Source organism: Schistocerca serialis, chromosome 3 (assembly GCF_023864345.2).
Source record: "Schistocerca serialis cubense isolate TAMUIC-IGC-003099 chromosome 3, iqSchSeri2.2, whole genome shotgun sequence".
Taxonomy (NCBI): Eukaryota; Metazoa; Arthropoda; class Insecta; order Orthoptera; family Acrididae; genus Schistocerca; species Schistocerca serialis.
In genome coordinates this window covers 85263978-85283037 of record NC_064640.1, presented here as the reverse complement: position 1 = coordinate 85283037, position 19060 = coordinate 85263978, and the positions used below count along the sequence as shown (strand labels likewise).

Here is a 19060-nt window from a genome sequence, read left to right as displayed (position 1 = left end):
CCTTAATACTTTCCTTGAAGCTCTCTACAACCTCTGGTTCTTTCAGTTTATCCAGGTTCCATCTCCTCAAATTCCCACCTTTTTGCAGTTTCTTCAGTTTTAATCTACAGTTCCTAACCAATAGATTGTGGTCAGGGTCCACATCTGGCACTGGAAATGTCTTACAATTTGAAACCTGGTTCCTGAATCTCTGTCTTACCATTATATAATCTATCTGATACCTTCTAGTATCTCCAGGATTCTTCCACGTATACAACCTTCTTTTGTGATTCTTGAACCAAGTGTTAGCTATCATTAAGTTATGCTCTGTGCAAAATTCTACCAGGCGGGTTCCTCTTTCATTCCTTACCCCCATTCCATATTCACCTACTACGTTTCCTTCTCTTCCTTTTCCTACTATAGAGTTCTAGTCACCCATGACAATTAAATTTTTGTCTCTCTTCACTATCTGAATAATTTCTTTTATCTCATCATACATTTCATCAATCTCTTCGTCATCTGCAGAGCTAGTTGGCATATAAACTTGTACTACTGTGGTAGGTGTTGGCTTCCTATGTATCTTGGCCACAATAATGCGTTCACTATGCTGTTTGTAGTAGCTTACCTGCACTCCTATTTTTTTATTCATTATTATACCTTCTCCTGCATTACCCCTATTTGATTTTGTGTTTATAATGCTGTATTCACCTGACCAGAAGTCTTGTTCCTACTGCCACCGAAGTTCACTAATTCCCACTATATCTAACTTCAACATATCGATTTCCCTTTTTAAATTTTCTAACCTACCTGCCCAATTAAGGGATCTGACATTCCACGCTCCGATCTGTAGAACGCCAGTTTTCTTTCTCCTGATAACGACGTCCTCCTGAGTAGTCCCCACCCGGAGATCCGAATGGGGGACTAATTTACCTCCAGAATATTTTACCCAAGAGTACACCATCATCATTTAACCATACAGTAAAGCTGCATGCCCTCGGGAAAAATTACGGCTGCAGTTTCCCCTCGCTTTCAGCTGTCTGCAGTACCAGCACAGCAAGGCCATTTTTGTTAGTGTTACAGGGCCAGATCAGTCAATCATCCAGACTGTTTCCTCTTCAACTACTGAAAAGGCTGCTGCACCTCTTCAGGAACCACACGTTTGTCTGGCCTCTCAACAGATACCCCTCCGTTGTGGTTGCACCTACGGTATGGCTACCTGTATCGCTGAGGCACGCAAGCCTCCTCACCAACGGCAAGGTCCGTAGTTCATGGGGGGGGGGGTTCTAGTTTCATATGCTGTTGTATTTGATTAGCTGAAAATACTTAGTAACCTAAAAAATAAATTTCCTAATCTTGAAGTGTAGGAAATATTTTCTGATGGTGCTAGTTATCATTTCAGATACAAGTGCACATCAGACAATATAACTTCCAGCAAAGGAAATTGTGTCTTTTGTTAAAGTGACTTTTCTTTTGTTCATTCCATGGAAAAAGAGTTGTTGATGGTGTTGGAGGGATGCCGAAGCGTCGTGTGTAGCAGCATGTGAAAGCTAGACAAGCTGTCCTTACTGACTGCACATATTTTGTACATTGTGCAAAATCTGTAATTGATGGTGATTGTAAAAGAAGTTCCAGCACAAGAAACAAAAAGCCATTCGGACATATTTCAGCAGCATAGGAGTGATACCGGGATCCCTTCTGCTGATCATGTCCACAATGTCCACACCGTTGGGAAATACACAGTTAAAATAGGTTTGTTGTCCGAGGAAGATAACACACACTTCCATTCCAAACCTGTTGCAGACCTCAGTTATCAAGAAGAAGCCCTCCAATTTTTTCAGTAACAGCTGCAATCACAAAAAATTTTGAGTTCCTTTTGGTCAGTGGATTATTGCAAAACTAGAATCAGAACAAGGACATTTGCACAAATGTCTTGGACAAGTCGTCAGTGAGGAAAGCTAAAAAAAAAATTTTTTTTAAGAGAGTGGGGAATAAATTTGTACAGTCAGAGAAGGATGATCATAATGAGGTTGATATTTCCCAAGCAGTGTCTACTTTACGAGAGCCTATTACAGATCATTGGGAAAGGTTGACTTTTGCTGAAATGACGTTAAACCTCTTAAAATAATTTGTTTTCTGTTGTTTGAAAGCTCTTCATTTATTCGTAAGTTAGTCACAACACAGTGATTTTAGTATTGTTAAGTGTAAACTTTCAGTCCTTCACTATAAGTTAATTGGATGTTACATCTGCAACACTAAAATGTTATATTTGTAACATTTCATTATCGTATCAGTTAGGGTAAGTTGATTTAATGTCTGATATCTTTACATAAATGTTGGTCCTTGTACATCATGTAAATAACACACATTTTGATTTGTACAGAGGAATCTTGCAGATATTAAAAGGCATACAAATAAATGTGCATTATCTTTGATATTCCGAGTTACCTCTGCAGCACTACCTTTTTATATATATTTTAGTGCCAAATGAACACTGCTTGCTTCATCAGATCTTATCTGTATGTTGTTCATATTAAGACCTATCTAAATAAAAACATGTAGCTTGTGGGGGTTTATTTTCGTATTAATACTTCACTTTAAGCTGTACAAATACTATGTCAACAACTATCACTCTGCTATGTGTAGAGCTATTTTGCTCTTGCTGGGGTCTGATTACATTTTTGGATTATCTGCCATTCCTTGTTTCCTTCAGTCATGGCATGTTATTTTTTTTTTTCTGACATGGGCCTAGTTGTCCATACGCCTGCTCAATAGTTCTCTTTTTATTGATTTGTATATTGTATCAGTCATCCATATCTACTGTGTTAATATCGTCCCACATCCAGTGAAAGTAATGTAATGCCAAATGCATATTAAAGAGTGTGTGTGTGTGTGTGTGTGTGTGTGTGTGTGTGTGTGTGTGTGTGTGTATTTTCTGATTTTCTCTGGTAGTTCAAACCATTAAGATATTAGAATATGCAGATGATCTAAACATCACTAGCGATAGGAAAGAATCTGTAACAGCAAATGCGAATGCGTTAATCAAGGCTAGTGAAGATGTAGTTCTAAGGATAAGTGAAGACAAAACTAAATACCTGGTTACTACTAGAATGCTAACAGCAGCAGATCAGGAAAAGGTAAGAGTTGGAGACATGCAGTTTGAAAAAGTGAATATATTTAAGCATCTAGGCGTGGACATCACTTCGAGAAATGAGATTGAGTCCGAACTGAAGAAGATATTACAGGCAGGAAATGTGTGCTACTTCTCATTGAATAGTCTAAAATGTGAGCTGCTATGATAGTGCGGTGGTCTGCTAGATGTCTGCCTGATACAGTACCTGCAGGTTGTGTGCCACTCCTTACACACACACACACACACACACACACACACACCAGAGACTGGGGTGCAGTTTTTTCCAAGAGAACCTAACTTTCGAATGAAGAAACATTTATTGCTAAGGAAAACACATGAAACAGAAAATAAGATATAATTGCGTAGGCTTCCGCGGCCAGAGTCAGTTGACATAAAAGTTTTGTGGGCATGGTACTGCGTCATAATGTATAAAACTATTGCTGCTGGAGAAAAGCCAACGTTTCGGCCATCGTTGCAGCGGTCTTCTTGCTGTTTACATTGTGACGCGGTACCATGCCCACAAAATAAAATATAAAAAATTTTCTGCTATTGGGGCAACATTTCAGTGTAAAGCTTGCAAAGCCAAAAACCTAGCGTCACTCAATTGCAAATGGGTTCTTATTCTCAGTATAGAACACACTATCCAAAAATGATAAATTTTTTTACTCAAAAATTAGTATTTATGGCGTTTTTACAAAAATATATATAAAAATGTTGGAGCGTGTTGTTTTGCTAATCATTTATAGTTACTTCTGTTGTTTCTCAGGTTATATCATAATACAAATTTCCTCATCAAGTTTGTAAGTGAGCGAAATTTGCCATTGTCAGAAGCAGAAGTGGTGGATGACGGTGACGCTGTAAATTATGACTATTGCAATCCAAATGACACCCAGGAGTACTGTCCAAATGTTCCAGTAAGTGGTTAAGTTTTATTTTGAATATTTCTTAAAGTTTGAAAACTTTACACTATTACAGATTGAACTAGTTTAAAAACATCTTTTGCCGGCTGGTGTGGCCTAGCGGTTCTAGGCGCTACAGTCTGGAACCGCGTGACCGCTACAGTCACAGGTTCAAATCCTGCCTCGGGCATGGATGTGTGTGATGTCCTTAGGTTACCATATTTACTCGAATCTAAGCCGCACTCGAATCTAAGCTGCACCTGAAAAATGAGACTCGAAACCAAGGAAAAAAAATTTTTCCGAATCTAAGCCGCACCAGAAATTTGAGACTTGAATTCAAGAGGAGAGAAAAGTTTTAGGCTGCACCTCCAAATCGAAACAAAGTTTGTCCACTTTAATATGAGACACAATTAAGGTTGAATGAATGATGATACAGCTACAGTAGTTTGGTTCGAGTCGTAAGCTTAGCAGTTAAGCTTTACCAGGTAGCCATTGCTATGCGTCAGGCATTCCGTCCGTATTTATACGGGTACCTTCCTTTTTCACGTGCTTCGTCTGGTTTGAATTGATTGCTTATTTTTCTTTGATCTGATAAGTGCCATTTTCTTTGTTATAGGTGTTTACGTCACTCTAAGCTGAAAATGCATTACTGTACTGTGTCATGCATTGTTTGTCGCATTCTGATAGTGCGTGTTTACGGCCTGTCGCCGCTCGCGGCATGGCTTGCTTTTCTGCGTGCTATCGCCGCTTACAATTAAAAAAATGATCAACAAGAACCAAATAACAGACTGCGTATAATAGATGATGTTCTGACCGAGAGTTTAGCGAAAATTTTTCCCCGTGTGAAACTCTTTGCAGACGCCTCTTTAGTACATTACATTACATTCTGCACAGAAATTAGAGTCATCTTAGATTTAAAAATCTAGTCAATTGCCATGCTTCATTTCTGACTGTATCACTATTAGCCATAAGAATAATACGAATATAAACATGACATGATATGTATATTCTTCCATGTTTGCTGTTGTCTCACTCTAGTTTCGCAGTTTATTAGGCAGACAGGATTTAAATGAGATAGCAGCAAACACGAAAGAATACATCGCAAAATGTTTATATTCATATTATTCGTATGGTGAAGAGAATACTGCATGTGATTCACAATTCATAAAAGTTCCTATTAGCAACCATCTCTTCTCACAGGTAGGAAAAAATTCAGAATGTAGAGTTGGCCATATTGACAAAAATCTCGAACAGTCTTGCCAGTTGGATTTTCGTAGTACATTGAAATGCTGCTACATTCGAAGATGAGCAATACCCAATTTGTATTTATTTCGTTGGATAATGTATGAAAATGCAGTGGTCGAAACTCGGGGCGGAGAAAGAAAGCTCGTCTTCCACCTTTTTTTAAATTTATTTACTGTCGCAGAGGTTTTGGCGCCAGTACTTATCTTTGTGCTTGCAAAGCGAGCCTGTGTAGCGTTACATATATTCGATGGCAGAAGTTAGTTGTGGCGGCACCTACCAACATTTTTCAGAACTTCCACTTACTTTGCACTCGATTCTAAGCCGCAGGCGGTTTTTTGGATTACGAAAACCGGAAAAAAAGTGCGGCTTAGATTCGAGTAAATACGGTAGTTAGGTTTCAGTAGTTCTAAGGTACTGATGACCTCAGCAGTTAAGTCCCATAGTGCTCAGAGCCATTTGAACCAAAAACATCTTTCAAGCTAGTCAATTCATTCTAGTCAAATAAAAAGCTGCCAAGTTGTATTGGTAAACCCAGATAGTCATATGATTAATTGATTTCAATAGTAATTAAGCTAACAACTTTAAATGTATATTGATTCATCCATTAGATTTTGGTCATATACCTTCTGGCCATCTTCAGAGTGAGTTGATTGAAGCTAAAGCATGTGTTCCCACATGTGGAATAGGTGCTGACATCTGTAAGTTTGATACCTACAGTATTCTGGAGATATGTTCTCCCATATCAAGAATAAACAATTTAAATTCTGTCCATGAAAAAAATTCAGTTTACATAGAATTTGAAAATAAATGCTGCCTTCCATTTGTACGTTTTCCTGTTTGTCTTGAAGATGACAGTTAGGGTCATGTTTTGTATTGCAAACTGATCCAAATGGACTCAGATCTACAAGCAAGCATTAGTCACCATTGTTTCCATACCACGAGTACATTAAGAACTAAAATTATTATGGCATGTAGTGTTGCTGAGTCTTCAGGGCCTGCTTATACACTTACAAGGAAGAGTTTTTGAAGAAAATTGATAATTCCTTCACGAATTTACAAGTCACCAAAGAAACAACTGAAGGTGGCTCTGTAGAGTGAGGAAGATGAAGTAGATAGTGTTATATCCTTCACTTTCCTGCTGTACATAAGAAGTAATTTCTCAAAAATTGACTGGATTGTCACAAAACATAAAGTTTGTGATTTTTTGCCCTCCATTGAAAATGGCTACTCTTCTTCTTTGTATAAAGGATGATTTGATACTTCAAAGCTATTATTTACAAGATCTCGTAAGAGTGGCGTTCCATACATCAGGCAGATGATGTGAACAATTCTCAAGACATGCACGGAACATCGGTGGTACACACAGTTCTTACAGTCCCATAAATCAGCTGCGGTAGGATACCACATCGACACTGGTGATCTTGTAGCATATGATCTGGCATCAACCTCATCCTTTTGGGACTTGGTTGTGAAAGAAGCAGTATAAATGTGCGTGGCAGAGTATTTAATTAATTGTCATTATGTTTTCAGCTTGTATAAAGTGTGTAATGTGACACTTGCTTTGATTAGCTCTCAAAGATGTTGGTAGAGTGCCACTTCTGTCAGTGCATCAGTATCTTGGTTGTTTCAAATGTCTAGCCACAGATAAGAATAAGTTCTTTTAAAATTCTTTGCCACCCAACAAATATCACTGGAATAAGAGTACCAGAAGCTCCGTGTGCAGAGGCACAGCCGTCAGGTGTAATGGGTAGATAAGAGGGTGAGTCAAATGAAAACCTTAAATATTTTTGTAAATATTATTTATTGTGCGGAAGTTGTACAAAGCTGTATCACTTTTCAACATAATCTCCACCATGCTCAATGCAAGTCCTCCAGCACTTACAAAGTGCATAAATTCCTTTAGAGAAAAATTCTTTTGGTAGTCCCGCACAACCACTCTAGCACCGTGTGACGTACCTCCTCATCAGAACAGAACTTCTTTCCTCTCATTGCGTCTTTGAGTGGTCCAAACATATGGAAATCACTTGGGGCAAGGTCTGGTGAGTATGGTGGACGAGGAAGACACTCAGAATGCAGGTCTGTGATTGTTGCAACAGTTGTATGGGCAGTGTGGGGCCTTGCATTGTCATGTTGCAAGGACATCTGCTGACAGCAATCCACGTTGCTTTGATTTGATTGCAGGCCGCAGATGATTTTTTTTTTAGGAGATCTGTGTATGATGCACTGGTGATAGTGGTCCCTCTAGGCAAGTAATACTCCAAAATGATGCCTTTTTCGTCCCAAAAGAGAGCCAGCATAACCTTCCCTGCTGATGGTTCTGTTCGAAACTTCTTTGGTTTGATCTCTTCGTTTCCGGTTGGTGGAAGTGATCCCAGGTTTCGTCCCCAGTAACGATTCTTGCTAGGAAGCCATCACCTTCTCGTTCAAAGTGCCGAAGAAGTTCTTCACAAGCATCAACATGTCGTTCTCTCGTTTCAGGAGACAGTTGCCGTGGCACCCATCTTGCAGACACTCTGTGAAGCTGGAGCACATCGAGCACAATTTGGTGTGCTGACCCATGACTAATCTGTAAACATGCTGCAATGTCATTCAGTGTCACGTGGCAGTTTTCCTTCAACTGCTGCAATGTTCTGTGGAGTCACAAGTCGTACCTGACTTGGATGAGGAGCATCTTCCACTGAAGTTACACCATTTGCGAACTTCCTGCTGCATTCGTAGACTTGCTGCTGTGACAAACATGCATCACCGTACTGAACCTTCGTTCGTTGTTGAATTTCAATAGGTTTTACACTTTCACTACGCAAAAACCGAACAACAGAACACTGGGCGGCTATCTTTATACTCATACTGCGACTGTGTGTGTGCATCTGCACTATGCTGCCATCTACAGGCCATTCTGCATGCTGTTTGTAGCATGCTTATCAACTTACAGGATGACGGCACAAAATATCGATTTGTTATTACAAATTTAAGGTTTTCATTTGACTCTCTCTCGTATGTATTTAGTAGCTTCAGTCAGTTGGCTCTCCAATAAGACAGCAAAATATCAGTGGAAGGGTTGAAGTTTTACAGCTGTGCACATAAAATCCAATGGGTTAGTCCAGGTGTGGGTAACCTTTGCTGACCTGTGGGCCTGATTCACATAATTAAGCTTGCGGGCCACCTCGGTGATGCAACAATGCACTCATAGTACATACAGTCAAAACAATAGATTCGTGATGTTAATGTTTATGGCTTAATGCACAGATATGAATGGCACCCTTTTCTCAACCTGCCGTGTCAACAAATTATGCTGCAAAACGTCCATTTTGGCGAACATTTGGCATTGTTTGTCCAAATTCGAAAATAACTTGCAATTTTGTCTTTCCACAATAAGCTGTTGTTGAGCTATGCATTTTGTCAAAAATTGCCTTTCTATTTTATACTCCTTCACATCAGATAGTAATTCACTACAGAACAAGCAAACAGGTGTATCCTTGTATGTGTTAAGGAAATAATGCTCCATTCATTTCTCCCAGTATTGGTGGCGTTAAACATGTACTTTTCTCTTCATAATGCCAGATCTTTTGAGAATAAACTCTGTAAAGACACACAGAAAAACTTGCACAAAATTAACAAACTAGCACAGAACTGTACAGGTGAACTGACAACAGATAGCCTGGTTTTAAATAAAGTTACAGCCCCTGCTGTTGTTCAGATAGTGAGTAATCAAATTTCTGCAAGCTTCGGAGCATATGTAATAGCCATTGCTGAGGTTATGGGCACAAAACTGCCACTTAAAGATGTATGAATTATGTAACTTCTCGTGAGGAGCAAAACAGGACTGTTTGTGTGTTTCTGTAGTATTGGTTAAATATTAAGTAGAACTGTTGTACTTTTCATGTCTTTTTGCTGTACTTTCTTCTTTTTGCATGTGGATATAGGCAACTATGTAAGATTGTATAACAACAGGGTGGTTTATTGGTGATATTTATTCTTGCAATCTTACAGTAGTCACCGATGAAAAAATTTGTCCCTTTTATATCTACATATACCTCCCCAGGGCTACCCTGCAGGTCGCATTTTCATTCTTGGCATAAGGGTCACTATTCCTTTGCTGTTCCACTAGTGAGCGGCACCGGATGTATTAAAATGTAAGCTTTGAACTGTGAAGGTGGAAACAGAAATATTTTCGACTTGCATCCGAATGCAGAGTACCATAATTAACAAGTATGTTAAAAGAAGAAAATTATTTTCAATTGGTTGGTGGTTGCCTTCCACAAGAGGAAAAACTTGTTTAATCTATGAAACTGGGAACTTAATGTCAATTTGGATAAAACTAATTTTATCCTTCTATTTCCTGGTTTTTATCCCATATCCTCAAGCAGTCAGCATGGTAATTATTGGGTTTGGGAAAGTAAGTGGTAAATGGTGGCCAGATGCTCTTTCTGTTGCCACACCTTGGCCCCACCCACCTGCTCCCCTCGTGCTGCCATCAGGGTGGATCACAAAATTAATTTTATTAAGGATCAATAATGTTTCACCTTGAAAGCATGACAGAAGTCATGTATAGTTTCGTAATGGGACATTCCGCCAGAAAACCAACAGTGCCAAGCTATATCCAAATCTCAAACAACAGAAATTGAAGAGGAGGGGGTTGGAGGGGGGGGGGGCAGAGAGAGGGGAGGGGGCGAGGGGGTTAGAAGACTTTATTTAATGTTTCATGTACATACTGAGACCTGCTGTGCCAAATTAACGTCCAGTATCTACACTACATGATAGCTCTGCAATTTACAGTTAAATGCCCGGCACAGGGTTCATTGAACCACCTTCAAGCTGTTTTGTTACAGTTCCACTCTCAAACAGTGTGCAGGAAAAATGAACAGTTAAATCTATCTGTGTGAGCTTCGATTTCTCGTTTTATTATGATGATCATTTCTCCCTGTGTAGGTGGGCACTAAAAAATATTTTCACAGTCGGAGGAGAGATTGCCTCAACAAAAAACACCTTTGTTTCAATGATTGCCACCTCAATTCATTTATCATGTCTGTGGCACTCGCACCCCTAGTTTGTGATAATGCAAAATGAGCTGTCTTTCTTTGGATTTTGATGTTCTTTGCCTTATCTGTCTGATGCAGATCCCATAATGCACAGCAATTCTCCAGGAGAAGGTGGAAAAATGTAATCTTAGCAGTCTCTCTAGTAGACCAGTTCTGCCAATAAAAGATCATCTTTGGACCACAACATAACCCATAATTTATTCATATTTGTAATCCCAAAGTACGTAGTTAAATAGACGGCTTTTAGATGGGTATGATTTATTGAGTAACCAAAATTTAACGGATTCCATTTAGTACCCGTGTGGATGATTCCACACTTTTGGTTATTTAGAGTTAGTTGCTATTCTTCACAACATACAGCTATCTTGTCTGCATCAATTGGTTGTGACCACCTAAAAACTTTACAAGACAGTAAATAATGGCACCACCTGCAACCACTCTATCTTCTGAGATTATTGAACCTAATTATTTTGCACTTGGTTTTGTACCTCTCCTGTAACTATGATGATTGGTGAGGGGCAGCAGTATCTTCATTTTTATGGCAGATTGATTTAATTATTACATAAAAACAGTCTGTAATAAATATAGGATCATTTTCAGGTAGTAAATGCTAAAAGTCACCAGTTGGTGACTATATGCTAAAAAGATAATAACTAACTAAATAAATAAATAAATGAAAGATCTTGTTGATTTTAGGAAATGTTCTGTTAGTAGGGGTTACAGGAATTTAACACCATGTTACTAATTTCTTTGCTCTGACAGTCTTTTGCAAAATAGTTGTATGTGTAGACGTGGGAGTGTGTACTCCACTCAAGTTCCAAAATAGCTGCACCATAATGAGTCTAATGTTGGGTGGCAAAAATAAAACTAGGTCGTAAAATGTTTCCCACTTATTATGAGAATCCTATTAGTTAAGCAACTGGGGAACTGCAATATCATTATGTCAGAACATTATCAAAAAGTCCTGCGTATTGATCCTTACAAATTTTTTGTCATGCATGGAAAAAAACTACTAGATCAACTTGTGCGTGGTAATTTCTGCCAGTGATTGAAGTGGTTTCAAGTAGTTTGGTTCTTTAATTTTTCATTTTTCCAGGTTGAGAGTGGTTCATCCTCAGGGCATGTGAGCTCGCATATCATACCATTATGCACCAGCAAATCCTCATCAGTTCATTAAACAGTGATTGCGTAATGTTTATAACAGTGTTTCGTACACAGTTTGTGGCCGTTTTGTACCTTTATGTTAAATGGTATACATTTGATAGGAAGGGGACACATTCTGAACAATAAGTGAAAATAAGTTGATGATTAGTACTGATTTGGTTTATTAATTACATTGGAAACTGCTGGGAAACAGCAAGAAATAATAAATGTGTTTCCCACCAAAACATACCTTTTGTACTACACTTCAGAAATTTCAGAAAATTTGTTGTTCACCTGAGGATATAGATTAAAACATGGCAAGAACAGTGATACAACTAAAAAATGCAATACTTATGAAAAGTCTTAAAGAATTAATTCTATAAAACTTACATTAAAATAATATAAGCTGCCTTTAATGTTTAAGTAACAACATTGTTGGCAGTAAATTCCATTATATTTTTCATGGACTTTGGGGCACTTCCATGCGTATTTTACAGTGCATAAACTAAAGATGCTGTTCTTAGACCTGTCACTTTTCTTTCCCTGGTGCGATGTGTTTGCTTCGGTAAATCACATAATTTCTTTTTAAAAAAGGCAACAATGTTTACAAATTTTCTTATGAAATCTGATCTTCCTTTTTATAGGAATCGTTTTCAGAGTAACATGTCTTGCATCCTGATCCAGGCAACCTTGGTGAAAATCACACCATTCATTTGCTTGTTAAAAGAACGACTCCAGCCATTTCCCTTGTCCCATCCATGTCAGAAGTATGCCAAAACTCCTATATTCTCAAATATACATATACAATCCCGAATCCACTGTACAGTCTATGGCAGTGGTTACTTCGTGTCAATAATAGTCGCCTCTTGTTCTGTGACAATCATTTAGAAAGGGAACCAGACCATCGTGTTCAATCCATCGATGTAGGAATGACTTGGTCAAATGCCTATGAACAGCCAGTCCATATCTGTTTCAGACAATAAGCCATTTCATTTATAAAGAAATATATGAATGAATGTAACTTCTAAAGAATCTAACTTCACCTGTTGATTCACCTGCATCAGATGATCCATGATGCTTAGTAATCATGGTTGAACTTAGAATCATATATTTGTTAATCACAAATGCTATTTGAAGAAACAAAATTGTGTATAAAGTTGGTAAAAGTTTCCATTTATTTTTCCTAGTGTGATGAGTGTCAGTGCAGCAATTACATCCTTACTTTTTTTGTTTTAGAACTGTGATGAATCATCGTCATCAGAACATGAAGAAGATGGACATGAATTGCAAGAAGTTAATGGCCATCCAGTCACACCAACTAGAGATGAAAGGGAAAGCGTATGTCAGTGGAAACTGTTGACTCCACCTACAGTGGTGAGCATCTTCAAATATAGTGACAACAGTTGTTGTATGGGGAAAGTACAGTTAAAAATTTTTATCTATTATTTACGTATCTCTTTAATTATGTTATTTGACATCCACTGTTAGTATAAATCTCATCTGGACTTTTCAACTGCTTGCAGTCTTCAACTGTGTGCATTCATGTTGCTCCTGCATGTTTTCTTATATCACCCTCTGTCCATTACCTCTCTTCTTATCTGTTGGAATTTGTAAAGAATGGATAGTCCTTATTCTAGTTGTAGTGTAGTGAGTTTGTCATATTTTCAGACCTGCCCTATTAAAATACAAATTAAAACACATGGTAACCAATCACTGAACTTAGTTCTTATTAAAGACTCATTTCAGATGTTTGCCCTTTCATCAGGTGGCATATCAGGTGTCTAGTTCAGGTGTGATGCTCCTGGAAAACCAACATTGTCAAAATATCTAAATTGTTTGAAATTTATCACTTGGATTGCAGAGTGCTTTTGGTTGTCATTTCTTTAGTCGAAGAACTGCCATGGGTTCACAAAATGTGTTGGAGTCTCTCCGTATCTTTCCAACGTAAAAGTTTCCATAAGTACACTGTATTTTATGTGCTCCAGTTCTCTTAAATTTATCTTGTTTGTTTACTGTATACACTAGTCAAATTTGTGTGTAGTTGAAGAGCTGATGCTGAACTTTCGTTTCTTCAGATTTCTCGCTATTTGGTGTGACACTGACCCATGAGGGATACAAAAGCACTTGTTCAAAATATAGTTTGCCATGTTAGTCAACTCTCAAAGAGACCAACTGTAACGCTATCACAGCAGATAGGGGAATGGATGTTCAAATATCGTCCGCACAATGATGCTATGCGCGATTTACATATCAAAGTCCAGTGAACACCCCCACCCCTGCTGCCACCACTGCATTTCTCGTAGCTGAAGTGTTGCTGGTTTGCTTACCTCATGTCTTGTAGGCATTGCCCCGATTGGTTTGTTATACATTGGTCGCGAGCTCTAATGCTTGTGAAAGAAACAATGCATAATAATGTGGTACCTGGGGAGGTTTAAAAAGCTTAAGCATAATGAAAATCATAAAATGCTAGGATGCCAATTAATTTTGTTTTATTTATCCAATTGTGAAATTTGTAAAAAGATTTCTAGAACCAGTCTATTGTTAATATTCATAATAACATTCCTAGTCGTTAATCATTAGTCCTCGAGCACCGCAAAAGTCACAAAATGCTTCACGTGGTCTTAGAATCCGCATGATATCGCACAAATATATTGCACGAATACATTTTTCGAGGCAACTTTAACAACCGCTTGTCTTTACAGAATTGCAATTTGAACACTGATCTGCATGTGACCACCTCGAAAAGTGATCATAGTCTGCCTAACAAGCTGTGTTACCAGTTTGGCGGCAGCCTTTTCAGGACAGAGTTGTTATTGGTCCATCCTTTCCATCATTAAGTGCTGATAGTAACTAAAATTTGTTAGTAGCATTTCCTAATGAACTGAGTGATATTGAAATTATTGTTAATAAGGTCTCAATGCAAGGAACATCATCAGTGTGGTTGGAGCTGTATATTAATATTTAAACAGGAAATATAAATAATCAAAGACCTGCTTCTTGGTGCCCAGTGTGGTAGGTGAATCCCCAATCTCTCTCTCTCTCTCTCTCTCTCTCTCTCTCTCTCTCTGTCTGTCTGTCTGTCTGTCTGTGTGTGTGTGTGTGTGTGTGTGTGTGTGTGTGTGTGTGTGTGTACAGCTCTTGCTCACCTGGCCATTCTCACACTATGTGACTATCTGGCATGTCGCAGTGAGTGTGCTTTGTGGTCCTGCCTACTCGCTAGTCTCCCATAGCAAAATCTTCCTGTACTGTGCATTAAAACAATGCAACAAAAATATAATACATGTGGGCAGGAATGTGGTATAAATGGCACAATGATACTGATAAAGGGTATGCTAGTGTATGGGGTGACCTTCAATTTTTTTTGATTTGTTCTTGATTAACTTTGTCTCTCTGTGACTTACCAACTGTTTATCATTATGTCAGTGGTTCCAATTTTGTAACAGGTTTTTTTTTCTTTTTTTTTTCTAACTGCTCTATGATGTGACTTTCTGACACAGCTAGTGTTACTGTTCTGTGTATTACACTGCTATAAGGTGCTACTTTCGTCATGTGTGGTGGGATGAGCTGTTGTAAATTATTATTTCTATTGCTATTGGTTTTCAGAAAATGTTGATGTTATGTTCTGTATTAAGAACTTCCATTCTTTCATGTAGTTATCTGTATGACAGGCAAACAGTACAATGTCATCATGAACCAGGGTTATTTTGGATAAGTTGCATTAACATATATTTATTCTTTGTCTTCCCATCTGGAATCTTCTCGAAGGCTGCCAAGAATAATTCGATGGTAAAAGTCTTCTAATCTGACTCCTACTTTAATTTTGAATATCTCACTATCCTGATGAAGTGTAGTGGAATCTGTAGCATTAATATATGAATTCTTCAGGGTACTAATGAAACTTGAATCGGTGCCTTTTTTTCTCAAGAACAGCTAGTACAGATTTTCTCTCAGTGGAGTTGAATGTTGTCTCAAAATTCATAAATTGGCAAAGTGGTAACTGATATTCTTTGCTCTGTTTTGTAATTTCATTCAAAATTTGCCAATGAGGCAGTGTGCTATATCCACTTTTAAAGCAGGCTGGTTCCAGTATGTAATAAATATCCAATATTTTTACTATGCGAGAAGTAATTACTGTAAATATTTGGCACATTAAGAAGAGGAGACCCGATTGGTCTACAATGTCATATTAGTCATGTTGTTGGTGTAGAACATCAGTGTGCTTACTAAATTTGACTACAGAGATCATTAAATAGTGCTAACACACATTGTTTATTGGCTCAACTAGTTTAGACTCCATAAGTAATTATAAATCCAGCCTACTCGTCAAATGTTGGGTGTTGAGGAAACCTGCTGTCTCGGATCGCTAGACAAAAATTCAAGCAAATTGTGTTAAAGAGTTTTATTACGAATTGAATCACTGACAATACTTAACTTTGAGAATGACATAGATGTGTCGCAAGCAAAGGGCGACAGACAAAATAAACAATGTTCGTCAGTATATACAGTTCCTAAGTTGCTGGTCTTGAAGTATTTAATCATGATGCTGCTGAAGAAGTGGGCCACAACCAGTCAGGACAGCTCTTATTCCTCTTCACATGGAGGCCACTGCCGTTGCGTTGTTGTCCTGGAGGGGGGTCGGTCAGCAAGCAATTGGCTGACATCGTTTTCACAGCCCCCTCTGCTCTCTCGTTTCTGACTGGCATGCCGGCACTTGACTTTACGGTGTAACAAGTAATTTTCAATAGCTCATATTGCTTCTTAGGCAATGGCTGTGTGAGAATTTAGGGGTAAGCTTCCTCCGATGCTCACGACAAAGACAGGTTGTGGCATGTACGTAACAGCACGTGACCCTGCAGGTCTTAAGAGTGCCAGTAGCCATCTCTGGCTGAAAGCAAATAACTACAGATGAATTTAGTAATTATTGACTGCTGGTTGAAATGCATGAACACTCTATCCCCAACAAAGTTAAGACCTTTAGTTTGTACCTTTTCAACTACATATTGATTTCCTGTGGGCCCTGCGCAGAGCAGTGTGTTCGCGAAGTGTAGCGGACGAGCCGACAAGTGTGACGTCACAAGTTCGTTGCAGGGTCTGTATATGTCGTTGGCCATGACATCCTCAAGGCTCCTACAAGAGGACTTGCAAGCAATTTTGTAAGTTTTTGTGCATTACTTTTCCTCCACCTTTAATCATTTCTGTTGAAAGACCTTAGTCTCCTTGTACCCTCAAATTCGTCATAACTCTATGACTTCATACACACCACTTGACATTACCTTTTTAACTATCTGTGTTTTTGATTCATCTCCTGAAGAATGCAAACATTTAAAGAAATCTTGGTATGTCTATACGATTTCCTCTCTGTTGTTGCTGTGCTGTCTATCATCTCAACTAATGTAATTTGATGTAAATGTAATGCAAGTATTATGTTCATTGTAAGTTTGTTTCTCACCTCAACAGGAAAGGGAAGGGTAAACTGGCTGGGCTGATAGCAGGAAATTTAAAGGGGGGAGGAACTAAATCTCATGGTGGAAAAACTTTTTTAGTGTAAGATCAGTGTCCAGTGGGAAACTCAGCCAGGCAAGTACTAAAGATGTTAAAGAAGTTCAAGATACAAAAGTAAAGTGAAAAATAATGTTAGTATATTTCATCAAAATATTGGGGGATTGAAGAATAAAATTGATGAGCTTCTGCTTTGTTTAGAAGATATAGAAACTGAGAATGTAATAGATGTACTATGCCTGTCTGAGCATCACATTGTCACTGATATGCAAAAGGTTAGCATCAATGGGTACAAATTAGCTGCACATGTAAGTAGAGATAATATGATGAGAGGAGGAGTTGCCATATATGTCAAAAGCTTCCACAGTGTAAAAAATTTAGAAACTAAAAAATTTTGTGTAGAGCAACATATGGAAGCATGTGCCACTGAACTAAAACTAAATGATGGCACTTTCGTAATTGTAACAGTGTAAAGGTCCCCCTCAGGGAATTTCCAGCTATTTCTAGAATACTTGGATGCTTTGTTGTGCTATCTGTCAGACAGGTGGAAGCAAATTATCATTTGTGGGGATTTCAGTGTTGATTCCCTGAAAGAGTGTAATCTGAAGAATGACCTTGTAGTATTACTCAGTTTTTTCAATTTGAGCTCCATCATTGATTTTCCTACTCGGATAACAAAGAACAGCAGGACAGTGATAGATAACTTTTTTATAGACCAAGATAAGTTTAAGGACATAAATGCTTATCCTGTTGAGAATGGTCTTTCAGATCATGGTGCACAGCTAGTTACAGTACATGACATAGCTCCATGCAGTATATCAAATCAGAATTTCAAAGCAGTGCGTTCAATTAACAATATAAATATTGCAAACTTTAGGCAAAGCCTACAGCAGCTAGACTGGGATGAAGTGTATAAGGAACCCAATGCAAACTTGAAATATAACTTATTTCACGATACATTTTTAAGAGTAATTGAAAATTGTTTTCCCAAGAAAATAGTTAAACATAATTCCAAGAAAACATATTAAAAACCTTGGCTAACTAAAGGAATAAGAATATCTTGCAACCGTAAAAGAGAACTGTATCTAACAGCAAGAGGGAGTACTGACCCCGAAATTGTTCAATATTATAAAAACTATTGTGCTGTACTAAGAAAAGTTATTAAAAAGTTCAGAAGCATGTGTATCATGTCTGAGATCAGTAACTCTGATTATAAAATTAAAGCAATTTGGAATATTATTGAAAAGGAAACAGGGCAACCAAGAGCACAGGAAGACTTTAGTGCCATAAAACTGAATGACAAGTGTACTAACAAACAATCAGAAATTGAAAATATTTTCAATAATCATTTTTTAAATGTTGTGGAGAAAATAGGATCTAGATCTTCACTAGAAGAGGCAAGGCTACTAATAGAAGAGGCCATACCTGTGCAGTTTGAAACAACTGTATTTCCACCAACCTCTCCCTCTGAAATCAGTAAAATAATAAACTCACTGAAAAGTAAAAGCTGTTACTGAATTTATGGCATTTCCAGCAAGGTACTTAAAGCTTGTTCCCCACAGATAAGTAGGATTCTCAGCCACATATGTAATAGCTCTTTGGAGCAGGGTGTTTTCCCCGATAGACTGAAATATGCCATTGTAAAATCATTGCATAAAAAGGGGGATACGTCGGATGTCAACAACTATCGCCCAATCTCTCTTCCGACAGCTCTATCAAAAATTTTTGAGAAAGTAATGTATTCAAGAGTAGCCTCCCATTTTTGTAAAAATAAAGTACTAACAAAATGTCAGTTTGGTTTTCAGAAAGGCTTTTCAACGGAAAATGCTATATACGCTTTCACTGATCAAATATTAAATGCTCTGAATAACCGGACATCACCCATTGGTATTTTTTGTGATCTCTCAAAGGCCTTTGATTGTGTAAATCATGGAATTGTTTTAAGCTAAATCATTATGGTTTGAGGGGGGGCAGTGCACAAATGGTTTAATTCATACTTAACTGGAAGAATGCAGAAAGTTGAAATAAGTGGTTCATGTAATGTTAAAACACCGGCTGATTCCTCAAACTGGGGGGGCTATCAAGTATGGGGTCCCACAGGGTTCGATCTTAGGTCCTTTACTGTT

General features: G+C 38.1%; 1 protein-coding gene across 1 annotated transcript in view; it reads left to right on the top strand.

Moving 5' to 3' along the window:
* LOC126469748 (condensin complex subunit 2-like) overlaps positions 1–19060 on the top strand; it is a 194840-nt gene that overhangs the window by 151716 nt on the left and 24064 nt on the right. The window contains exons 9-10 of the mRNA XM_050096962.1: positions 3876–4023; positions 12672–12809. Coding sequence (XP_049952919.1) covers positions 3876–4023; positions 12672–12809 — 286 coding nt within the window. The remainder of the gene's footprint in view (positions 1–3875; positions 4024–12671; positions 12810–19060) is intronic.